The sequence below is a fragment of the Rhincodon typus genome, chromosome 9 (genome assembly GCF_021869965.1).
Source record: "Rhincodon typus isolate 14 chromosome 9, sRhiTyp1.1, whole genome shotgun sequence".
Taxonomy (NCBI): domain Eukaryota; kingdom Metazoa; phylum Chordata; class Chondrichthyes; order Orectolobiformes; family Rhincodontidae; genus Rhincodon; species Rhincodon typus.
In genome coordinates, this window is record NC_063340.1 from 88539478 (window position 1) to 88566583 (window position 27106).

At 40.1% G+C, this 27106-nt stretch overlaps 1 protein-coding gene across 1 annotated transcript; it reads left to right on the forward strand.

Annotated features, from left to right (window-relative positions):
- The first annotated feature begins 13793 nt into the window (after positions 1–13793).
- On the forward strand, positions 13794–25275 carry vipb (vasoactive intestinal peptide b). The gene is made up of 7 exons (XM_020509762.2): positions 13794–14105; positions 14484–14601; positions 16131–16271; positions 17067–17171; positions 19784–19909; positions 22136–22238; positions 24870–25275. The coding sequence occupies exons 2-7, from the start codon at positions 14495–14497 to the stop codon at positions 24876–24878; spliced, it is 591 nt and encodes a 196-aa protein (XP_020365351.1). The 5' UTR covers positions 13794–14105; positions 14484–14494; the 3' UTR covers positions 24879–25275.
- Positions 25276–27106: the final 1831 nt, after the last annotated feature.

Consider the following 27106-nt stretch of genomic DNA (forward strand, 5'->3'; position numbering starts at 1 on the left):
TTGCTGTCCCTTCATAACATGCTCTAATATGCTCACAAAACCTGCTTGGTGTTATCAGGGAATGGTATTCTCAATCCAATGTTCACCATAAACTGTAAAATACGCATTTTTAATAGGTCCTTGCCTTAAGATCATAATACTTTTTGTTTCAATTGAATTGGATTTTGAGGAGTTTTCTTTTTGTCGTTCACTGTTTTATGCAATGTTGCATTTGTTTTACTCATTAAAAAGATGGAAACTAACTTGTTTTTGTAAAGCTGTCTTCAATTCACTTATTGTATCTTCATTCTTTAAAACATTGCTATAATTTTCAGTGTTTTATCTACTCTTTGTGTTGATCAGCTGACATATAAATCACCTGCTGAGACATATTACAAAATTAAAAGTCTCTGAGCCAAACGAGTGGCAAACCCCTATACGGTAAAGGGAAGCAGTGTGCACCCTCCTCTTGTTTCGGGCATATAACACATATCTAAGCACAAAGAACATGGACACGCATTGTCAAGAAGCTAACTAGAATAGGAAGTAATCTAAGTTTGGGTGTAGTCCAGATATAGATGCCAGCAGAGAACAGGAAAACAGTGTAAAGGCCAATTCTTTCAGCACACAATGTGTTGGATGAACTAATAGAAAGTTTGCTTGACCTTCTAAGGTCTATTCAACAATTCCCATACTTCAGTCAGGAAGCTGAATTGACAAGCAGTGTAAGTTAGATAATGGTATTGGATCCCTGCGCCTTATAAGTGTAACCTTCCAAACAGATTACCTTTGTATTTGAATCCCTACAGTGTGGAAATGGGCCATTCATCCCATATCAACCCTCCAAAGAGTATTCCACTTAGACCCACCCCCTTACCCTATCCCTGCATTTCCCATAGCTAATCCACCCAATCTGTACAATCCTGGACACTATGGGCAATTTAGCATGGCCAATTCACCTAACCTGCACATCTTTAGCCTGTGGGAGGAAACCATAGCATCCGGAGGAAACGCACAAAGACATGGTGAGAAACTCCACACAGTCACCCGAGGCTGGAATCAAACCCAGATCCCTGGCGCTGTGAGGCAGCAGTGTTAACAACTGAGCCACCCTAGTATTCTGAAGTGACCCAAAATATGTCCTGAAGAGAGCGATGGAAGGTGAACCAAAAGGCTTTGAGCTTTGAGTAGGGAGAGAGAACTTGTTACCACTGGTAGGAGGAGCTCTATCCAGAGAACCTCAACTTGAGACAAGCTGCCTACGAATCAGAGGGAAAATGGAGAATGTTTTATTTACACATCAAATATTTGTGATCTGGAATGTGCTGCCTGAGGGGACAGCGGAGATAGATTCTGTAGAAGCAAATTTGATATCCTGAAGATGCACAGCTGTGGGAAAAGGAGTAAAATCAATGGAATGCTCATACAAAGAGTAGATACAGTCATGATAGACTGAATGGCCTTATTCTGTGCAAAAGCAGTTTATGAATGATTTTTCTCAACAGTGCTTGTGTTCTAAGCAAAGCACATTTTACTCTCAGACATCATTTAGAAATAAATTCTTCTTTTACCAGAATTGGCATTGTCTATTGCTAACATTACTGTTATGCAAATTCAGTTTGGCTTCAATGATTGATGTCTTCATTGGGTTTACGAGAATTACTTTGTTCCTTAATTGTGTTAGGGAACTGTTTGGTTGTAAGGGCTCTGTTCTGCTGGTATACATAATTAGTGTGAATTTCGCAATATGCCACCAGACAGCCATGCTCCTATTCTGTCTACTATACAATTCTGAGAAAACAGAAGCACAATCTAAAATGTAATTAAACAATTGAGAGGAAAATAATAAACCAGGGAAACAGTCAGAATGTATTGCTACTTTAATGTTGAAAACTAAGCTGGTGTATGTTCTATCAAAGCCCTGCATCTACAGGTGTTACTTATGGTGGGCAGAACGAAATGACTGTGCAGTTATTGACTTGATTACCGAGCTGGTAAGTTTGTTTACAAACATTTCATCACCATGCTGGGTAACATCAACAGTGTGCCTCTGGTGAAACATCGGTGTTCTGTCCCACTTGCTATTTATGTGTCTCATTTGCTGGGGTGGGCGGCATCACTTCTGGATTTGTTTCTTAGTGGTTGGTATATGGGTCCAGCTCTACATGTTTGTTAATGGAGTTCCTCAAACTACTGGATCCATACCTCACAACCCAAATCAGCTTCAATGGCAAGATATACGGACAAATCAACAGAACACCCATGGGAGCACAAATATCAGGATTAATAGCAGAAGCTGTAATGCAAAGACTGGAACAGGCAGCACTTCCCACCAGCCAAAAACGATGGGTCCGCTATGTGGATGACACCTTTGTGATTATTAAACACTCTAAGCTTGAAAAAACCCATTTAATCATAAACAATATCCTCACTGGCATAAAATTCACCAAGAAAAAGGAGAATAACAACAGACTTCCCTTCCTGAATGTAATGGTAGACATATGGCCAACAGTGAGCTCCAGACCAGCTTACACAGGAAGGTCACACATGCGGATCAGGTACTCAACTACAATAGCAATCATCCCAATAGCCATAAATGGAGCTGCATCAAAACACTGTTCAAGCAAGCCGCAACACACTGCAGCACAACGGAGCTACACAAAGCTGAGGAAGAATGCCTGTACAGCGTCTTTGGAAACAACGGTTACCTGAAAAGCGTAGTCCGTCGATGCCTACACAACAGACCACAAAAGGAAGGCACACCACATCCAGAGACACTAGTCACCCTTGCGTTCATTAAGAACATATCTAAAATAACCACCAGATTACTCTGCCCCCTAGGAATCATGGTGGCCCACAAACTGTCAGCTAAACTTTGACAGCTACTGACGAGAATAAAGGATCCAACAACTACAACGAACAGAACCAACGTTACTTACAAGATACCATGCAAAGATTGCCAAAAACTTTACATAGGGCAAACCAGAAGGAAACTAGCCATCAGGATTCATCAGTACCAACTAGCTACTGTGAGACATGACCAAATATCACTCATTTCAATACACACGGACAAAGAGGGACCCCAATTCGACTGGGACAATTTAGCCATTCTTGGACAAGGTAAGCAAAGACATGCACAAGAATTCCTGGAGGCCTGGCACTCAAACGGGAACTCCATTAACAAACATGTAGAACTGGACCCCATACACCAACCACTAAGAAACAAATCTGGAAGTGATGCCACCCACAAGACAGAACACCGACGCTTCATTAGAGATGCACTGATGATGTTACCTAGCATGGTGATGAAATGTTTTCAAACAAACTTACCAGCTCAGCGACCAAGTCAACAACTGCATCAACAACCTAAGCTACAAAGCTTCTCAAAATCTTTGAACAAATGACTATCTCATTGACATAAGGTAAAGTCACTATAGTCCCTGAGAACCATAGGGCTGCTCTCTCATCAGCGAAAGAGACAACTCGTGGTGACTTAACCTGAGGGTCACTATGCCCCAAGTTAGGAGAGAGGTTGGGAAGAAGAGTCCTTCATGGTAACATCAGCAGGTGCAGGAATTGAACCCACACTGATAGCACTTCATTGGAGGTCAGTTGGCTCGATGACTGCCTTGCTGTATCCACAGCGTCGATTAAATTACCACACCAGCTGAGGCTACCATAAAGGTCCCACCTTCTCAGTCATCGTCCTCTCTGCTTGCCCTGACGCGTGGTGACCATTGGGTTAAACACATCACCAATTATCTCTCTTTCTTTCCGTCTTTAACAAGACAGAAGCTTTATGGTCCTCTGGGACCATTGGGCAACTTTAGGTTACCGCATCACAGTGCAGCTGTTCAACAAAATAAGTTAATCAACCCCTGTTTTGAACCTTATTGACATACATCGGGGAGCAAAGAGCAAATTGGAAGCAGCGAAAAACCTTGATCAAAGGGGCAAAACAGCATGAACTGCTGTCCCAAGATTCAAAGTTCTCTGCCATCTTCCAAGCTCAGTGCAGGGGCCTCATTCAGGCCATGAGGAAAGTGAATGGCATGCTGGCTTTCACAGCAAGAGGACTTGAGTAGCGGAGTAGGGATGTCTTGCTGCAGTTATGCAGGGCCTTGGTGAGGCCACACCTTCAGTATTGTGTGCAGATTTGGTCTCCTAGTCTGAGGAAGGGCATTCTTGCTATTGAGGGAGTCCAGTGAACATTCACCAGACGGATTCCCAGGATGGCAGGACTGACATATGAAGAAAGATTGTGTTTACTGGGCTTGTACTCGGGGGAATTCAGAAGAATGAGGGGGGATCTCATAAAAACATATAAAATCCTGAGGGGACTGGACAGGCTAGATGCGAGAAGAATGTTCCCGATGATGGAGAAGTCCAGAACTAGTGGTCACAATCTAAGAATAAGGCAGAAGCCATTCAGGACTGAGATGAGGAAGAATTTCTTTACTCAGAGAGTTGTGAACCTATGGAATTCTCTCCCACAGGAAGCTGTTGGGGCCAGTTTGTTAGATATATTCAAGAGGGAGCTGGATGTGGCCCTTGTGGCTAAAGGGGTCAAGGGGTATGGAGAGAAAGCGGGAGTGGGAGACTGAAATTTCATGATCAGCCATGATCATATTGAATAGTGATGCAGGTTTGAAGGGCTGAATGGCCTACTCCTGCACCTATTTTCTACATTTCTATGTTTCTTTGCAAACTGCAGGCCATCTCCTCCAGCCTTGCTAAGTTGTGCTTTTATTTCTGTAAAGGATACGTTTTGTGAAGGCACCATCTATTTTGTTTTTTTTGTCTTTCGTACTGTTCAGTGAAACGCTTTTTCCTCCCCCACCCCCACCAGACAATTACAGATATTAAGAAGCATTGGTGACAAAGCGAATTAAGTGGAATTAGAGAATTTATCTGGCTTCCTGGTTTCAATCAAACTTTGCAGAATGATGTGCAGGCTTCCCGTGTGTTGGAGGGTAATTCATTTACTTTTGCCTAAACAGATTGAGACTGTGATGTTATTCATCCATTCAGAGTTGAATAATTTCCTGAGCAACTGCATCCTGATTAACTTTACACACAGACCAGCATCCAGAAATATAATGGATTTGGATGAGTGACTCGTGTCGGGCAGTGGTAGTGTCGTTACTTTTGGGCCAGGTGACCCAGGTTCCAGGCTCACCTGCTCCAAAAATATGCATTAATATCTTTGAGCAGGTTGATTAGAAATATCTGTAACAGATTTCAGCCCTTCATTCTGATGCTGAATCACAACACTTTCAGTTTGATTTGTCAATTTATTTGTTCATGATTTTTTCTTTTCTCTCATAAAGGCACTAAATCTCACATCAAAACTTTGGCCTCATTCTACAGTCTCTGTGAAGTGAGATTTTAACACCTGCAAATAAAGTCACAAATCCCTGGGTCCTAATGGTTTTTATCTGATTTTAAAAGAAATCACTATTGAAATGGTTGGTGCATTTATTTAAATTTTCAGATTGAAAAATAATGAATGTAACTCTTTTACTCAAAATGGGAAGGAGACAGAAAGCAGCAAACTACAAACAGTATAGAGACAAAATAAAACTGCAGATGCTGGAATCCAAGGTAGACAAACAGGAGGCTGGATGAACACAGCAGGCCAGGCTGCATCTGGAGGAAAGCAGCAGTCAACGTTTAGGGTATTACTCTTCTTCAGGACTCAAACTACAAACATCTACCTTAGGAATGATTTAAAAGCTGTTATTACAGACATTACAACAGTTATTTTGAAAAATTCAGAGCTTTGTGATTAAACACCTCAGTTTCTGCTTGGGGACCCTGCAGCCCTCTGGACTCAATATCGCCTTTAATAATTTTAGGGCCTAAACTCTCAAATATCTAGCCCCCTACCCCACACATCAGGCCCTGTATTCACATAGTCTGCCATTACACACTATCTATTGTTCGTCACTAACAGTCTCCATTAACAGCTATTGACACTCCTAACCAAATCGTCATCAACTCCTTTGGGCCCTATTCCCACCTATCGTTTACTCCCTACCCCCTTCCCTCCCTGTCTTCTGCATATAAACCAACGTTTCCCAGCTACCATTAGTTATGAAGAAGGCTCACTGGACCCAAAACGTTAACTCTGATTTTTTTCCTCACTGATGCTGCCGGACCTGCTGAGCTTTCCAGAACCTTCTGTTTTTGTTCCTGATTAAACACGATTTCCCTTTCAATTTACTGAATTTTTGTAACAATACAACATGCTGCAGATAAAGTCAACCTGATAGATTTACTATATTTGGGTCTCTAGAATGCATTTAATAAGATGTCACAAAGTTTGTGAAAATTAAAAGCTCTTAGCATGCAGGAAATATATAGATATGGACAAAAGATTAACTAGGTAATATAAAACTTAAAAATAGGTCATTTTCTGACTTGCAAGATATCATAAGTGGCCCAGTGGTGTTATTGCTGGACTGTTAATCCAAAGACCCGAATAACATTCTGGGGACCCGGGTTCAAATCCAGCCACGGCAGATGGTGGAATTTGAATTCAATAAAATATCAGGAATTAAGAATCTAATGATGACCATGAGTCCATTGTCGATTGTCTGGAAAAACCGATCTGGTTCACTAATGCCCTTTAGGGAAAGAAACTGCCATCCTTACCTGGTCTGGCCTACATGTGACTCCAGACCCACAGAAATGTGGTTGACTCTGAACCACCCTCTGGGCAATTAGGGATGAACAATAAATGCTGCCTAGCCAGCAACGTCCTCATCCCGTTAATGAATTAAGAAAAAAAAAACCACAGGGATCAGTGCTGAGACCTAACTTGATAATTGATATAAATGGCTTAGATGAAGGGATGGAAGGTATGATTGCTAAATTGTTGATGATACAAAAGACAGGTAGGAAAGTAAGTTGTGAACAAGACATAAAGAGGCTATTAACGAGCATAGATAGGTTGAGTGATTGAGAGTGTGTTTAAAAGAATGCAGTAGAGTCCTGGACTATATAAATAGTCATGATGTGGAGGTGCCGGTGTTGGACTGCAGTGAAGAACAGCAGAAATCACCCGACACCAGATTATAGTCCAAGAGGTTTTTTGAAAACACAAGCTTTCGGAGCCTCAGTCCTTCTTCAGATGTTAGTGAGAGAGGTAGTATCAGACAGAGAATTTATAAGTAAAACATCAAAGGGTCACACCACTGATGAGGATATATTGAGCAAACCTAAGATGCTATTAAACCTTTAAACAGTTAGAAGGTTTTAATTGATTAAGGGGTCATTTGATGTTTTACTTACAAATTCTGTGTTTGATATTACCTCTCTCACTAACACCTGAAGAAGGACTGAGGCTCTGAAAGCTTGTGTTTTCAAAAAAACCTCTTGGACTATAACCTGGTGTCATGGGATTTCTGACCTATATAAATAGGGGTATAGATTACAATACCAAAGAAGGTTTAATACAAGTAACATTATCATAGTCCTATGCAACCATAGGGCTGATTTCTCATTAGAGGCTGCCAGCTGGTAGTAATTTAACCTGGAGGGTTAACATGCCTCAGGTGAGAGTGTAAGGTTGAGAAGGAGAGCCCTTTGTGGAAACCTCTATTAGTTCAGGAATTGAACCTACACAGTTGGCATTACTCTGCTCTATAAACCAGCCATCCAGCCAAATGAGCTAACCAACTCCCCCAGTTATAGTGACCCTCTATGATACAAGGAACAATTTGTCCTCAATTGAAGTAGTGTCATGTTCTAGGTCCACATTTAAGGAAGAACATGAACATATTGGACAGAGTGCAGAAAAGATTAAGGTAAATGGTACCAGGGTTGAGGATGGACTACAGAAGCAGGGGAGGTGGGGGTAGAATTCATGGAGAAATTAAGATTGGTAAGAGATTTTATGGAGGTGTAAAAAATCATGAGGAGTCTTTACAGAGTAGATAGGGAGAAACTACATTATTGGAAGGATGAAGAACAAAGTGATACAAATTTAAGATGATTGATGAAAGGATCTGTGAATACATGACAAAGATTTTTTTTAAAACTGTCAGTGTTCGGCATTTTGGAACATACTACTTTAAACTATGGTGGCGATAAAATCATGGCAGTCAATGAATTTGATTATTGTCTGAAGCAGAAGAATTTTAAGGTCTATGAGAAAGGTGGAGCTGGTGTTGACACTAGGCTCCTGCAGAGAGCCAGTACTAACAATGAGCTGAATGGCTTCATTCTGCACTGTAACCATTCTATATTCAATAACAGAGCTGTCATTGTGACTGCCTTCTTGTTAACACTCTTGATTCTCTTACTGATTGAAAATCTACCTCAGTCATGAGCATGTTTAGAGACCCAGCCTCGATAACACTCTGCAGAAAGGATTCCACAGATTCACTACCCTCAGCGAAGAAATTTCTCCTCATGTCTGTCTTAAATGGATGGCCTCTTACTCTGAGATTATGCCAAGGTGAGTGCTATGGTGTATTAGTGCATGTGATTGTAATAAAGGGTATATTGCTGTTTCTCTGGCTATTAATGTATTCAAGCAGATGTGAAAATGTAACATAATTGTGTAATTGTGATTTCAAGCATGACTTAAGTCTCATTGCTTTATGCTGCATTCCCTGACATGATCTCAATCGTGATCAAATTTTACTTTCAATTAGTAAGATTCACTAGGTCTGTTTCAAGGTATTGGTCTGGCAGATGATATCCCTTTCGATGCAGCAACTTTTCTGTGCTGCATTGGCATGACCAGCAAGATTGCAGGCTCAAATCTGGATTGGAACTTAAATGAACAAAAACTTCAGCTATTGGAGGCGAGAGTGCTGCCATTGAGCAGATGCTGACATCTTTAAGAAAATGTTTGAATAAAAATATTGCTGTCATTATCTTTATTGCAATGAGCAAATTAGGAAAGCACTTGCATTGCATCGTGCCTTTGATGAACTCAAGATATCCCAATGTTCTTCACTGCACACAAAGCATAGTCACTGTCACAATGTAGGAAAGGACACAAACCACTAATAGCAATATTACATTTCTTATCTTCAGTAGCGGGACATTTAAACAAAGGGATGCATTCTGGCTGCCTATAGCAGTCAGTTAGGGATTCAGTGCAAATCTGCACTCTTTTATACACATTGTCATGCCCTGATTGATGAGCTCTTAAAGACATCCCATCTCAAACTATCTGGTTGAATGAGGATTATTCAAGTTCCATCAAAATCATGGATAAGCTTACATTTAGTGGTGGTAATAGAGGGTGGTAGGCAGCAGAGGAGAAAATTGGGTTCTCATCCAAACTGATGTTTAACTGAAACAATTCAATTATCTTGTTAAATCCAATAGTCTTCTGTGTCAGACAAAACACCCATTTAATTACCAGGTATTTCTAATTGCAAGATTGATCCTGAACTCTCAAGTAGAGTCAATCCCAGATTGAGAGTGACATATCAATTATCATCAGCTTGTTGCATTCTGAAGGAAGACATTTCTTAACTTCTGAAATCCTTGATACAGTTATTCATTTAAGAGGCTATTTATTCAAGTTTATTCGTCTCCAACATTTGAAAGCAAAATACTGCAAATTCTTGGAAACCTGAAATAACAACATACTGGAAATGTACATCAAGTCAGTTGTCTTTATTACAAATGTTTATCTTTCTGTGCTATTACTGTAGTTCAATTATTCTATATAAATGGCATCCAAACTGATTAAGATCAAGGAGCAGAAGTAGGCCATTTGGCCCATTGAATCTGCTCTGTCATTCAATGAAATCATGTCTAATCTGATAATTCTCATCTCCACTTTCCAGCATATCTCCATAACTTCACTTACTGATTAAAAATCTTCAATCATACTCCATCTGGAACTCAAATCCAGGTGACTGTAATTCACTACATAAACCATTTAAATTGCAATCAGCCTTAACATCACACAAGACAATGATCAGAAAATGGATAAATGGATTTCCTAAGATTCAATCAAGTCTTATTAGGTTAGATTATCTCTACAGCAGAGGGGTCAAAAACTTTAACCACCCCGATAGCACTTTGGGTGCAAGTCAATTTCAGGACTCCAAGGCTTCAAGATAAAAGTCTATCTCTGCCTTTAAGGATTAATTAGGAATAGGCAACAATTGTTCGACACAACTATTCTAAAAATTATTTTTTCATTTAAGTTATTCCAGGTATATCTAAAGACTTAATTTACTGAGATTCTCACTTGCAAATGGTTCTTACAAGATATTTTGGTTACCTGAATTTGATTAGGATGTGACTCAGTCCCTGGTGTCCAACAGTCTTTGGTTAATCAGAACCAAGTATTATCAACTTAGTTTCAAATTGATCCAGAACAAGTTGAATTAATACAACACACAACATTCATTAGAACATGAAAACTTAAAATAATTTGTTAAAACTCCCCCATGATACGTATCTGGACGTCTTCACTTCAACATCATCACTGTCAAATACTAAAACATTACAGAAAGAAAAAAAAATCACTTAATTGCATTCAGTTCCAAATACGTCAAGTGAACGCTGAATGAAGGAAGCATTAAGTTGACGATACATGATTCAAAATATATTATTTAATCAGCTTTCAATGCAGCTCATGAGTATACACTTAAATTTCCGTTTGATGATATTATTGAACTCAGTTTCAGCTGCGTGACTCAAACAAAAATGTTAACACAAGAATAATTGTCTGCACTCTATAACAAAATCGGAAGTTTTTTTTTAAACGAATGCTCTTAGAAATCAGAGAACAAACGATAAATTCCCTCATTGTGTTTGATTGTTAAGTTCAACATAAAAGAAACATTGTTCAAAACGGATCTTTTGTGTATGACTTGGGGGCGAATATGTCGACAAGAGAACCAGGAAGATTTCGTGCATGTCAATTCATCAATCAGCCACTCGTTCCCATTGAAAACATTCGCTGTGTTTGCATCACGATTATTAGCTTTAACCTCTAGGTGGCTTTAGCTCTTGTCAACTTGCGATTAATTGATCTGTGGAGATGTTTTCATTTTGACTTGAGCATTGATGTTATTGCACATCTCTGGAGCAGATGGGAAATGAATCCAGGCTTCCTAGCTCAAAGGCGGGGAAATTACCTCTACACCACAAGAGCTCAACACAATCTAAATATTTCCTAACCCGCCTGTCACACAGATGTCATTACACATTTGGAGCTGATGGGACTCGAATTTAAGCCTTCTGGCTCAGAGATAGGGACACTATCACTCTGCCACGGGAGCCCTCATCAACACAATTTTATTTTTGGTACATGCAGTAGTACTCCGCTCTATCAGTTAAGCTATTGAAGGAGAGCCACAACATGATTTACATACATATTTTGAATCACCCTGTTCAGATGGGTAATGGCAAGTCTCTGGAGCAGGTGGGTCTTGAACCTAAGCTTTCAGGACCAGAGGTAGGTACTCTGCCACGTAGCCGTTAACACAAACCAGATATTTTCTAATGCACCTATTCAGAGATGTTATTCAGAGACATCCCACCTCTGGAGGGGACGAACGTGAACCCGGGTCACTTGGTCCAGATGTAAACACAATCTAGGTTTTTGTTTAATTACCCAGAAGTTCTGCCACGCTCAACTGAGCTGCTTTCCCACCACCAAATCACCATGACTTCTTTTTTAAAACCATTACCTACCGCAAGTAATCAGCCATATAGCCAATTAAATTTCTACGAGCAAAACCCAGTAAGACCCAGTCTAGATGGTCTGAATTTGGAATAGGATCCAGGTGACCAGCCATTTTCTCATATTGAATCCAATGAATTGTCGGATTAATAGAATTCCTCATTAGAATCCCACTTCATAATCATACCTATGTGTCCCTCGGGATCTCTGGTGATGCAGTAGTAGTGTCCCAACCCCTGGACCGAGAGCCCCGGGCTCACGTTTCACGTGCTCCAGGGATGTGTAATAACATCTCTGAACAGGTCGATTTCGAACCAGAGGTTAAAATTTTTAAAAATGCCCAAGTACCCCTATCTCAACTAAACCTTTGTTAGATTGTAGCTTGCAATTTACAATCAGGCATCCATTGATTAATGAAATGAACATATTAGTTGAGTTACAATCACAACTTACTTTCGGTTACCTAACGTTTCCTACATCGAGGTCATCTAGGAGATATTCCATTAATTTTCAAAACGTACCGAAAGAATTGTCATTGAGCATTCAATTCATCTGGACCCATCCATTAGATTCCACTCAACAATTCGTTTCTGGATATGAATGATTCTACATGCAAATTTTCTTGAATTTCTTGATTAACTAAATCCTAAATTTGCCTCCTCTGTATCAGTCATCTGATAAAATTTCGTGCATGTCTCCCGGAATAATGTTCTACCCCAGCCATTTAACTTCGTTGTTGTTCCATGTTTCCTTACCGGTTTCTGCCTTCTACCATCACCTCAGCCCTGGGCTCGGTTATTACACAAAAATGATTCGAGAGTCTCGCTTCTATTACAACCGCTAACACTCAATGTTTTCCTTAACCAACTTATTGTATTTTTCCTCTGGGACAGAAACGACTTGAACTAGGGGCCTCGTAGGTTTAGAGGTGGGTACACTACTATTGCGCCAGAAAGCCTCTACCAACCAACCATTAATTGTTTTGGATGCAAAATCTTTGAATTTTTCGATTAGATTCTGCTGCAGTCCCCGTATCCATTATTCCATACATAAACTTAGTGAACCCTCCATTAAATTACATTTGCTAACCCACCCAAGATATCGACCAGCCCTTGCTAAACTGTCACTTAATACATTCAGAACATTGACTGAGCATGCAATTGCACAAAAAACCAATTATACCAAGACAGTTTTCAATCGGGATGCATTTTCCCTTTGCCTTACTTTGTCACAAAAAAGTAACCTTTTGATTAGTAATTTCATCGCTGACAAAGTAATACTACATGTAAGTTCCTAATATCATATTCCACCAAATTTGAGACAGACATATATAAACTTGCGTATCTATTCTGCATCCAATGCCACAGCAACTGGGGAAGGAGAAGAAATAACATTAAGTATGAAATCTAAATTTGCACAAATCCCACAGTCCAGGTCATGATCCGTTGCTCGAATTATTGTGTTTGGGTGTTTTTAGCTGTAATTATACTCATCAGTTGTGCAGACAATCCATCCATATCTAAATGGATTTACAGAAGCGGTTGGATTTTAACATTACGTAGAAAGACTGAGATTGTTCCTCTTCCATCCCAGGTTAGGGGGAGATTTAGTAGACGGATTGTAAAATGAAGAGTGTTTGAAGAGAGACTGTGACCAGTGGGTCAGTGACTAAAAGGCGCAAATTTTTAAGATATTTGGCAAAACAGCCAAAAGAGACATGAATATTTTATGGAGAGAGTGAGGTGTGTTCGCGAATACACAACCCAAACACATCTTGGAAACAAATCCAAAAAAAAAACTGAATCAATAGTTGAAGGGGTGAAACTTGTGAGGTTGGAATATTGGTTAGTTTTTACAGAGTGGCATTGTGAGTTCTCTCTCCGTGTTGTAAGATTCTATGAGATAAGGGTTTGGGGACGGTTCAAACATGCACATTTTTACATGGAGGGACATAAGCCGGGAAAAGGTTGGAATTTTACAATGATCATTCCAATCTGCGAGCGAGGAAGCAGCAGTGAGACCTTGCTCTGGAGATGATCACACATTACAAGCACCTCCTTCCATAAATTATTAAACCGGCTCTGACTACGTGTTCTCATTCCACAGGGAATGCCGATGACGTCCTTGTGTATGTATTTAGGTCTTTTTTTTCTTGAAACTGGAACGTGACTGCTCTATGTGGACGGTGACTTGGTCTGTCGTATAAAACCAGCAAGTTTCGGAGTATTGGATATCAGAGTTCCAGTCCTGGGACTTGGAGAGAACTAGGGGATCTCGACTTCGCTGAGAGAAAGAGAGAGAAACAACCAAGGAAACTGTCAGAGGCTCAGGAAGAACTCAGAAATAGGCGCGGAGAGAACGCAGAGATCTTGGTGCTTCAGTTTCTCATTCTCTAACTCAGCACCAAGGACAGCGACTAAACACACAGCTACAATCTGAAGCAACAACGTAATATCTGGTAAGTGTTTCAACTGGCTTTTGATTGCTAAATTTGTTTCTGGAAGGTGCAAAAACGGCACTATCTTTAACAATGTACTCTCCCATGTATTTCCAGACAAATTGATAGTTATTATGTGTGTGTGTGTGTGAGAGAGAGAGAGAAAGAGAGAATGAGAGAAATGGGTTTGAGAGATAATAGATTAGAATTTCGAGTAGTATGTCTCGTGCTTTGTTGCTGAGATAGACTTATTTCCAAGAACTTTGATTTTCTCCCCGTACCACTCCCAAAGACTTCCCTAAATTTTCAGCTAGAACCCAGGTCCGAAACCATTCAGTGGAGTGAGAGACCTTTTCGAATAGCTTTATTGAGGTAACGCCTCCCTATGTTGGATTTCAGGATCCGACGCAATGGTGATTCGGCTCAGCTCCCACGTCCTGACGCTTTTCGCTCTTCTGAATGTGTTCTGCTCCCGCACATCGGGGTTCCCGGCGCTTGGAACCTATTCCCACCTGAGGTAAGTTCGCTGCCCGCTTTCTCCTCCGGCCTCCAAAGGCACTCGTTTCCAATGTGAAACGCCCTCAGTGATTTTCTTTACATAAAGAGTCCTGAACTAATGTGGGCAATCATGCTGCAATTTCAGTTATTACACACGACCGACTTGAAAATAGAGCATTGAGCTGTTCAGAGAGCTGTGGGGCGTAGGTCCTTCTGCATATTTCAGGCGGAGATAGATTCTCAGAACAGTTCTGAGTGTCACCGGACCCGAAATGTTAACTCTGTTTTTCTCCTCCACAGATGCTGCCAGACCTGCTGATCTTTTCCAGCAACTTTGTTTTTGTTCCTGATTCACAGCATCCGCAGTTCTTTCGGTTTTTTTTTAAATTTAGATTCTTGATCAGTTGGGGAACCAAGGGTTATGGGAAAAGAGCAGGAAGTGAGGAATGTGGAATCAGCTATGACCCTGGTGAATGGTAGAGCAGGCTGGAGGGACCGAACGGCATGCTGCTGTTCCTTCTTCTTACAGTCATTGCATCTGGGGATGAAGGGAGATGGGTCCATCTGCAATCTCGATTGTACATTGCAGGATAGTAATGTAGACACGCACTTACTTGAGGGGCTTGCCAATTCAGCCTCGCGTCCAGAGCTTTGCTATGAAAACACGAACGGGGGAGAAGCGGGAGGGTGCAACTGATGATCACAACTTCCAGGTATTTCATTGAATTTGGGCTGATTTGAATCCATCACATCAAGTGCGGGGATAATGCTCATAAATGACTATGGGCAAGTTACGGGGTAAAATTGCCACATTCTAAGGGAAGTGGGGAAGAGTCACTGGGATGATGAAGATGATGTGGTCAATGTTGGAATGAGTGACTTATTTCTGGGCTAAAAATGGTTAAAAAAAGAACTCCCATATAAACTAGAACTCGCCTCACACTACACTCCGCAGATTGAACAGGGAGTGTGGAATGTGAGGTACCCTCCCAACTCTTTCTCGAGGATTATTTTGGACCTCAACTTCTTTGTAACGTTACTCCTGGAACAAGCTGGATACTTATGCTGATAACCGGGTGAAAAGAAGGGCATTCTTTCGATTGAGATTTTCTCTCTGATTATTGCTAACCACTTTCTTCAGTCTGCCCAGAATATTGCTGGGGGGGAAATTGCTGTGATCCTGTGTCGAGACATTATAAGATAATTCAAGATTGGCTTTAATCGGTATGTCTGGGGAAAGGTTCATAGATGCAGAAACCAAATGGCTACAGATAGTGACATGATCACTTCTGCCTCAAATTGCGTACCGATCACCCTTTTTATATAGTTGGTTTCTATTATTCTGATACAGTTTAGATCATTGCCATGTATGGCTCTGTCTACGCTGTTTGTCAGCACTGTGGCCATTAGGTTACACTAACACATTGTTTGTGAGCCAGCCTCATGCTATTTACAGCCAGGTCAATGCTAATTCGTTATCTGACGCCATTGATGGCTCCATCAAGGCTGGCCATAGTTGGACTGACTTTATTTACTTCTGACCTTCAGGCTGGGAAATGCTGTTGGGTTCGATGGACAGTCCAGTGAGGATCAGTCGCAATCACCAGTGAAAGCTGATAGTGACATTTACCAAAACCCATTGTCAGACAGTGACAAACTCTATTACCAGTTGTCCGCAAGCATTCCAAGGTGAGAGAATTATATTGCTGACCTCATATTTTAAAAAAAATACAATTCAAAACTGCTCACAAATGGGCCTAGTATAATGATCTACATTAAAACTTAGGAAATATGATCAGGAGTAGGCCATTCACCCTCCTGGAACCTGCTCTACCATTCAATATTCATGGTTGATCTGGTTGTGGCCTTAATACTCTTATCTTATTTTCCCTCCTCAACCCAGTAACCCTTCACTCCTTTGTCCATTAAAAACATCTTTAGTTCCATCTTGAACATATTCAATGACTTAGCCTCCAATGCTCATACCAAGAGAATTCCCAAGAGGTGCAACTGAGAGGAGAATTACCACCTCATTTCTGTCTTAAATTGAACATCTTTTAATTTTAAACTCTGCCACCAGTTCTACATTCTACCAGGAGGAGGAAGATTCTCTCTCCCAGCAAACCCCTCTCAGAATCCCTTCTTCTCCAATAACATCGCTGTTCTTTCTTCTAATATCCAAAGAGTACAGGCCCAACCTGCTGATTGCCGAAGACAATCTCTTCTTCCCATTACCATTGATCACACGATTAGGCAGCTTGCTGGTGTGTGTGTGAATGGTTTATAAATGTCACTAAGCACCAATTGAAGATGAAGAGTAGCTGATGTTTGGGGGCAGAGTCCAGAGTACCCTTCCTTTCAGAGATTGATCCAACAGTTCCGCACGAACTGTACAATGTTTTTTTAATTAACAATTTCTTTTCATAAATCTCCCAAAAGTCCTCTTTATTAAAACTGTCTGTGTGGTTCTTTCCATTCATCCAGAGCAACACGACATGCAGATGCACTTTTCACCAGTGGCTACAGCAAGCTGCTTGGCCAATTATCTGCCAGGAGATATCTGGAATCACTGATGGGGAAGAGAGTCAGGTATGTGAATGCTGGGGTTGAGGGCGGGGGGAAATGCATTCTGGTCAGGGCAGGGCAGGGCAGGGCAGGGACATACACGGTGCAGGCAGGGGCTCACGGTTGAAGCACATGGAACACTCTGGAGCTGCAATCTGCAACTGAATGTGATTGAACTATACAATTATAAAGTATGTAAACAAAAGAATGAACATCAATCATTTGCCCCCTCAAATGATACTCTAGAGCATTGAGTTGGGGAATGCATTGCATTTCTAGATCTATTGAATAAATAGATGGTTTAAAGTGATACCAATTACTCCTCAGTAACGAGCACATACAAATAGCAACATTTTTACAAGTAGAACTGAGAATCTGAAAATTGTTGCACCAAATAGGAAAATGGCATTTTCCATTCTAGGGAGGTGAGAAATCTTTTGACATATTAGACAATAAATTATCAATGGTTATAGAAACAGAAGTTAACCCAACTCATGATGTGGTGGTGACTGAGCAGTGCACACACTGGAGAAAGAAAACAATGGCTGTTTAACAAGAAATGGAGAGTGGGCATAAATGGGTCTTTTTCAGATTGGTAAGATGTAATAAGCAGAATGCCACAGGGATGGATGGAACTTTAAATGCTTACAAATTATACAAATAACTTGGATGAAGGGATGGAAGATGTGATTGCCAAAGCTGACAATGGTATAAGGATAAGTTGGAAAGTAAGTTGTGAAGAGGACATAACGCAACTGCAAAAAGATGGGTTATGAGTGAACAAAGATGTGGCAGATGAGTATAATGTGGGAAATGTGAAATTGTCCAATTCAGCAGGAACAATAAAAAAGAAACATATTCTCTAAGTGGTGAAAGATTGCAGTGTTCTGACATGCAGGGGTTCTAGGTGTCTTAGTATATGAATCACACAAATGTCAATTTGCAGATAGTACAGCAAATAATTAGGAAAGCTAATTGTTATTATTTATTGTGAGGGGAATAGAAAAGTGTACAGTAGTGGTCACTTTATGTAAGGCATGATGTAAATTCATTGGAAACAATTCAGAGAATGTTTACCAGACTAATAGGTAATAATATATAATGAGTGGGTTATCTTACAAGGAAAATGTGCATATTCTAGGCTTGAATCTGCTTGACTTTGAGAGAACAATGTAAGTTAATTAAAACATAAGATGCTGAGGGGTCTTGACAGTGTGGATGTGGAGAGGACATGTCTTCTTAAGCAAGAATCAAGAACTAAGGGCCACTGTTTAAAAATCAAAGTCCTTGCAGATTAGTAAGGCTGAGATGGTTAGATTCTCATTAAGCAAGGAGGTGAAAAGTTATCAGTTGTAATTGGGAATATGGACTTGAGGTTACAATCAGATCAGCCATGATCTAGCTGAATGGTCGAGGAGGCTCGAGGGCTGAATGACCTGATCCTCAATGTGTGTGTTTTACTACCTATGTTAGGGAGCAAGTTAGTTGAATTGTTCAAGATTATGAAGGTCTTTAAAATATTAAATGTGAAGAAACTGTTTGATGGAGGGTTTGATAAGCAAAGGATACCAGTTTAAGGTCATTGGAAAAAGGAGCTTTCTTTCCCATGTGTTGCAGGTTGTCCTGATTTAGCATGTGCTGCCTGAAGATGACGGAAGCGGATTCCATAGTAACTTTCAAAAAGGAGGCATAAAGAAGATGCAGGGTTATAAAGCTACAGTGGGGCAATTAGATAATGCTTTCAAAGAGCTAGCCTAGAGTGGGATGAATGGTCTCTATCTGTAATGTAAAACTCTGTGACTAGTTGTCATGCTATGGCAACTGTATTGATGAAGATTTTCCCAAATTGTCATGTTTAGCTGAATCTAAAGGGTGTTCCATGTGAACAAAGAACAAGGGAGGCCACTTGGCCCTTTGTCCCTTCTTTGCCGTTCAATAAGATCGTGGTTGATCTGGTTTTAATTCAACTCTGTATTCCTGCACATCCTTGATAATCTTTCATCCCCTTGCTAATTAAGAATTTATCTACATCTGCCTTGAGAATATTTGAAGATTCTGCATCCTTTGCCCTCTAATGGAAGTGAATTGCAATAACACTCAATCTTCTCACAGGAAAAATAATTTCCTCACCTGTCTTAGATGAGCAACACCCTATTTTAAAACTATGACTCCTCGTTCCACCAGACAAGAGGAAACTCCTTTCAACAGCCACCTGGTCAAGTCACCTCAGGATCTTTTATGCTTCGATTAAGTTACCTGGCTCTTCTCCAGAGGACACAAATCTAGCCAGTCTATCTTTTCCTCCAAAGGCAATCTAATCATTCTCGGTCTTAGTTTAGTAAACCTTCTCTGAGCTGCTTTCAATGTGTTAGCATCCTTAAGTACAGTGACTAGCACAGTACACAGCACTCTGGATGTGATTCTATGAATACTTTATATAACTGAAGCACAATCTCCCTTCCATTCAGAATTTATTCATGGTTTCAATCACTTAACAGAGGAATTCTAAGGGAGACCCTTTTATCATGTGTAATGTACTGCTGGGTTGGGGGAGTATGCACATTGAATCTTATTAACTGGCCCGTGTGCTGGGCCTGAATATCTTAGACTGAAGATGCTTTCTTTCTGATAAACAGCACCCAGGATGAGCAGAATCCAGTCAAACGTCACTCTGATGCTGTCTTCACTGACAATTACAGCCGAATCCGGAAACAGATGGCATTGAAAAAATACATCAATGGCTTACTGGCTGGCAAGAGAAGGTACTTTAAATAAATCTGGACCAATGACAAGATCATTCTCACCACAATGTGCCTCAAGAGTCCGTAAGACCAGATTTATTGTGGTACTATTGAGTTTCAATGCAAATCTATCTTGAGTATGCACAGTATAAAAATTACATAGAGATACAACAAAAAAAGGTTACTAGACCTAACCCAATATGAGTTTGTCCTCCATGCTGTGTATCCAGCTTCATGTTCAATTCTTCCACCTTTCTTTTTTGCTCATAGTCTCTGCTTCTGTCACTTGCTTGGTTGTTGCATTACACGACCTTACAAAACCGGATGTATTCTCTCTATCCAAAACTGTTTGTATTCAATTTAACATGCAAGACATGGTTCAGTGGAGTACTGAAGGGATGCCACATGGTTAGGGGTTCTGTCTTTTAATATCCCAAGGTAGATGTAAAAAATCCACTGACCCTATCTGAAAATAATTAGGGGATTTCTCTGTGTCTTAGCCAATATTTCTCCTTCAACCAACATTCATTATCATCGCTGTTAGTGGGTCTGTGATATTGGAAATTGGCAAACATGCCTTTCCTTATATTAGTATTTCATTTTAAACTTAAATAATTGGCTATGAAGTGCTTTGGAATGTCCTGAGTTTGTGAAGGGTGGGAAATAAAAACCTGCTTTTTTCTAGTTGTTTTATACATGTTTGCCAGTGGCAGTATCATTTTATTATTGTTCCTGTGGAGGCCAGCAACCTTAAACAAATTCAAACTTTCTGTTAATAGTGTAAAGGGTAATAAACAACTTTTCATGTTTTAAGATCTTTTACTATAACAAATAGACTAAAAGCACTATTAGCTAAACAATATTGTTGTAGGCAACTTATACCATAAACTACACATTAGAAAATTTCTCCTTTACTACAGACAAAAGAAAATCCACTTTGCAGCTACACATGGCTTTGCGCTTAATTGATTTTTCCCAGACCCAGACCTAAACGGATCCTTCGCTCAGAAATGCCTACTTCCCTTGCTTTCCTTTTATTTCCTAGCCATGTACCCCTTTAACCCAAGGACAAGTATTTTATGATTGTTTTTCCTGGAGGTTGTCCCTCTAGCACAGGCCAGGAAAATCTTCCATCCTTGTTCCAAATCCTTTGCAATTTGCACTTTTCAATCTTAGCATAGGTACCCACTCTACTTCCGTATAGTGAGCCATAGAGACTCTATCAGCCTTTATCTGTTCTCTCTCCCAATCCTAACGATTTGACTGAGTTATTTTCAGGGATGTTTCAGAAACTGAACCCATCCACCCCACCCCACAGCTCAACTCCATAGTAACATGAATCCAGGTAGAATTGCAGCTTCACCACCATTGAGATTCCAAATCTCTTATCATGAAAGTAAGTTAAAGTATAAATATTTACAACTTCACAATCTCAACATCTTCCATGGAGTTTAGAGATTATAAATCTTACTACCGTAAACAGAGCTGTTGCTGCCATTGTCTCAAAGTGTGAATGCCTCACACCACCTTTCCAATAAAACAACTTAAGTCTCCCTATAATCTCTAACAGACATTTCACCCCAGCCAGTTGTTGGGCATACTTCAGAAAAGGTTCCATAGCCCTTTTGTTTTACCTTAAATTAAAATATAAATAAAGGCAAAGTCACCATAGTACTGTTAGAATATTCTCCCCTTAAGTGACTATTGGTGGATTAACCTGAGGGCCACCATGCCTCAGGTGAGGGGAGAGTTTGAGAAGAAGCATCCTTCATAGCAACCTCAGCTGTTGTGGGAATTGAACCCACATCTTGACATCGTGCTGTATTACAGACTACCTATGCAGCCAACTGAGCTAACTGACCCCAATGTGATAACAATTGCATGAAACTTCATATCTAATATTTAAGAGAATAATATGGACACTCAAGCCCTGAACTCTAAGCGATCCTCCCTCTGCCAAATTGGTTCTCAAAATATATGCATGAAACCTAGCTAAAGCGTGCTTGTTCCACTTCAAGCAATGTCTTTAGTAATGCTTTTCAGAGGTGGGATTCCTAATGGAGTAGGACAGAATTCTGTTTACATTTTTTTTCCGGATTTCAGTCTCTACTGATTTAAACACTTTAAAGCTACGATTGAATACATTTCAAGACGTAATGGTAACAAATCCAGACAATGGAAAAAAATTACTGGTGTCATTATTAGTCTAATTATGGTGAACAACTCTTTCTAATCATCTGTCAACAGCCAAGAAGAACTAAGCTCAGCTAATCTCTCAGACAACCCCCCGCTTGTTGAGAATTATGACAGTGTGATGGTTGACGAGTTTTTGAGTCAGCATCCAGCTTTGGTAGGTATAGATTCTCCCACCAGGCTACATGTGCGTGTCTTGGAGAATTTTCAGCGAGTACAACTGTGGTTAGTGACCATTCATAAACCCTTTTGCACTCAAAAAAATTATCAGTTTCATACAGCTATATACAGTACAGTATGGCAAAGGAGCTCATCTATTTTGTAACTTCATGCAGGTACAATATGGTTTATCATCTGGCAAATTGCCTTAATAAATCAATTTGTTCACTGATGTCCTTTCGAAACGGAAACCTAGCATCCATTCCCAGTCTAATTTAAATGTACCAATATATTTAGTAAGCCAGTCAGTTGTATTGAAATAATGGTTCAGGAAGAAGGCCTGCTAATATTGTCTGAAGTCAACTAAAGATGGAAAATAAGAGCTGACCTTGACAGTGACACCTACATCCTGAGAATCAATTAAAAAGAGAACAGTTCCATTCATTGAAATGGGTTTGCAATCTGTGTGATGGTACATTTGGAAATAAAATTCTGTTCACAATGCTCTGGAAATAATAATATTTTATCAAAGCAACTTTAGAGATGTTTTTTTGTAGATAAAAGAGTAAATTCATCAACCTCATGCTCTGAGCTGTGAGCTACATTAAAAGGGAATATGACTCACAGACACAGACACAATAGTATGGCTTGTATTACTGGATGTATTCTCTCTGAATGCCATGCTTTAGGGAGCTTAATGTGATGAACAGTTTCCTCTGCAATGGACTGCAGTTACTCCAGTCTAACTAATATAGATAGTTTGCTATAAAGTGGTTAAGAATTGATGCAGTATTTTTCTCAAGTGGCCTATATCAGCAAGTAATATTCAGGATGGACAGTGTTCAACGAAACTTTATAGAATTAAAATGAAAGGTTTTACCATCATGATATTTCCCACTATATCCCAATACACATTTGCAGTGAAGGCATTACTTTCCTGAGATATATTGTGACCAGTAGCATAGGCCAGTTTTTAGAGAGTTGGACACCATCAATTTGAATTTTCATTTAGTCTTCCATGGGATGTGGGCATCCCACGCAAGGCAAACAGTTGTCACCCATCTCCATGTCCTTTGAACTAAGTGACTTGGGAGGCCATTTCAGAGCCAACTGTATTGCTGTGTGTCAGGAGTCACATATAGCCTAGACCAGGTAAGGATGGCAGATTTCCTTCCCTAAACGTTATTAGCAAACCAGAGCTTTTGTGACAATTGATAATTTTATATTGACCATTACTGAGATGTTTCCAATTCCAGAACATTTAGTTAATTGAATTAAATTTCCACCAGCTGTTGTGGTGGGATTTGATCCCACATCCTCAGAGTATTAGCATGGAATTCCTGATTACCAACCAGTGACATTGCCACTCCCACCATCATCTCCTATTCCTACCTTAGCTAATCAAATCTATCCTGTGGGAAGGAACTAAGTTACAAAGATTTTTTTTTCGAAAATGTAAAATTATTTGTCTTTCTTTCCCTTTATTTAACTAAATTTTTGTTTAGTCAGCCTATCATCTGTTCCATTGTTGTTTCTACATTATGGAAGGGTCATTTTAATCTTTCTTCAAGGCAAGTGGAAGCATTTAGATGGTCTGTTCCACTTTTAAATGCAACTAAATTTACATCTTGATTTTTTTCAATGTGGAAAGAAATTGACCAGGATACAAAATGTCTAGCCAGTCAGATTGTATCAGTCCCCTGATAGATGGGCCAGGTCAAAGATTCCCCTCCAGCTTCGATCAACCATTAGTTTGATATTTAAACTAAAAAGTTGCAAGTGAGCTTGGCCACACTTGCCTTAAAAAGCAGCTTGTGAAATGACTATTTAGAAGATTTTTGGGTTCAATTCCTGCTCTCGAGACTGGAGCACATAATCCAGGCAGTGTTCCAAATGCAGAATTGAGGGAATGTGGCACTCCCTGAAGTGAGAAATTTTAGGTGTCATGTTGAAATGACATCCCTGCTGTAGTGATTACAACAAGGTCAGCCAGGTGGACCTCTTAGAATATGAGTTCCCTGATTGGATCTGGTGAACAGCCCCAATCAGGGAGCGCTGGCTGACAGATATAAACAGGAGTGTCAAAGGTTCTATTCACTCTGCGAGCTGGCTCTAAGAAAGCCAAATCAGTTTCAAGTACTCTACGTATGTAAATAAAGAGTGACTGGGTGATGGGATATGGCCTCTGTGGAGTTATTTCCCCTGCCCTCTCTTAGTTAGAGATAAAATATCCAAAGACGCAACTTAGAGAAGAGTGAGAATTCTTCTTTGTGCCTGAGTGAACATTTAACATTATGAAGAATTTAAATCAAGTTATAATTTATTTGAGTTGTGGAGAATTAATAAAGTTAAAAATATTGACATAACATTTCTCAGAACGATTTTCTTATTCAAATGGACAATGAAAGGGGGGCTGCAATTTCTCCGAATATATTGATTCTCTGACACCAGAAAGGCATACACTGACTTTCTGATGAAGGGTCTAGGCCTGAAACGTCAGCCTTCCTGCTCCTGTGATGCTGCTTGGCCTGCTGTGTTCATCCAGCTCTGCACCTTGTTATCTCAGATTCTCCAGCATCTGCAGTTCCTACTATCTCTGACTAATGACTGCTCTTTTTGTTTTAAATAGAATCTCTGAAGACCTCTGACTTATTGAGCTGAAAACTACGCACAGCCATTTTCCTTTATTAATCAGGAGTGAACGTGTGAAACTCCAAAGCTAGTATGTTGTGTAGTGAAAGTCTTGTAGTTCCTTGTAAATGAGAGTCACTGTTCATACATTGTAAATAACATCCTTTTTTGGTCAACCTCTGTCTAAAAGTTGTATATATCTGTTAGCTTTAGACTGACAATGTTACTCTCCTATACTGCCCTAACCCCTAATAAATGTATTGAATGCAGCATGTGAAAGTCACACTGTATTAACTTGAATTGTAAACATACCCATTACATTCAAGGCTGTTAATGAGTTATCACCATTGTCTTCACTTCTGGACTATAAATTTTGAATTATATCTCTGATGTATCAAGTCGTATATAATTTGTTTCCCTCTGTCTCACTATGGTTGCAAGGGCATCCTTTATGTCAAAGGGAATGCAATATAAAGGGATGAAACTTGTGCTATTCTGCTTAAAACTTACCAGATGGTGGATCGCATTCAGTTTTGAAGGAGCATCTCAGGAAAGAGACTTTGGCCTTGCAGGGGCTTCAGTGCAGATTCACAACAGTGGCATAGTGGTAGTGTCCCTACTTCTGGGCCAGTAGCCCTGGGGTCAAGTGCCATTTACTCCAGAGATATGTCTGAAACAGTGGATTGAAAATATTGAATACGGACTTAAACTATGAGGAAAGGGTTTGCAGTTTTTGGAATATTGACTGAAAAGCACAGTATCAGGTCAACATAAAGTCATTGGTACAGCAAGCAATATCATTACCATCACGGACTTGTGTAAAGAAGCTCAACAGAATGGTCTATAAATAAAACCTTCAAAAGTAAGGTTGCGACTACAAGTCACAAATTAGTTACGGAACAAAAGGACGCCATTCAGCCCATTATGTCTGCACTGGTTTTCTTTCTGACTTAGCTTCAAGCTAATCTGTCCTTTCCCTGTAGCTGTAAAAATTGTTTCTATCTAAATTATTACCCAATGCCCTCTTGTATGCCTCAATTAAACCTGCCTCCATCACACCTTCAGGGAGTGCATTCTTTACCCTAACTACTTGCTGCATGAAAGTTTTTTTTTCTTACTTTGCATTTTCTTCTTTTCCAATTTACTTCCCCTTTGGTTCTCAAGCCTTTTACAATAGGCACAGTTTCTCCCTATCTACTCTGTCCAGAACCCTCACAGGATTTTGAAAATTTCTATAAAATCACTTCTTAGCCTTCTCCTCTATAAAGTAAACAGTACCAACTTCTCCAATCTTTTCTTCTAACTGAAGTTTCTCTTCCCTGGAACCTTTTTAAAAACCTCTTCAGCAATCTGTCTGACACATTCACATCCTTGCTATAGTGTGGCATTCAGCACTTTACATAATACTCCAGCTGAGGTCTGACCAGTGTCTTAAATCAGTTCATCATAACCAACATGTGCTTGTACTCTATGACCTATTTACGAAGCCTAGAATACTGTTTTTTAAAGCATAAAACATTCTAAATACCTGCCCTGCTGCCTTTAATAACTTATGTATGTATATACCTAAGATACCTAGGTGAAAGGACATGTGGTGAAGCCAGCAAACAGGACTTACTTGCGTACCAACAGCATAAGCAGCAAATGATAGACAGAACTAAGTGCTTCCCCCAACCAATGGATCAGATCTAAGCTCTGCAGTCCTGCCACATCCGGCAGTGAATGGTAGTGGACAATTAAACAACTCACTGGAGAGAGGAGGCTCCACAAATATCCCCATCCTCAATGATGGAAGAGCCCAGCACATCAGTGCAAAAGATAAGGCTGAAGATTTCACAACAATCTTCAGCCAAAGTGCTGAGTGAATGATCCACCTTGACTTCCTCCAGTAGTCCCCAGCATTACAGATACCAGTCTTCAGCTAATTCAATTCACTCCACATGATATCAAGATGCTGCAAGGCTACAGGCCATGACAAAATTCTGGCAATTGTACTGTAGATCTGTCCTCCAGAACTTACCGCTCCCCTAACTATGCTGTTCCAGGATAGTTACAACACTAGAATCTACCCTAAAATGTGGACAATTACTCAGGTATACCCTGTACCTATGAAGCAGGATAAATCCAACCCAGCCAATTGCTGCCCCATCAGTCTCCCTCAATCATCAGTAAAGTGATGGTAAGTGTCATCAACAGTGCTATCCAGCAGCACCTGCTCAGCAATAACCTGCTCAG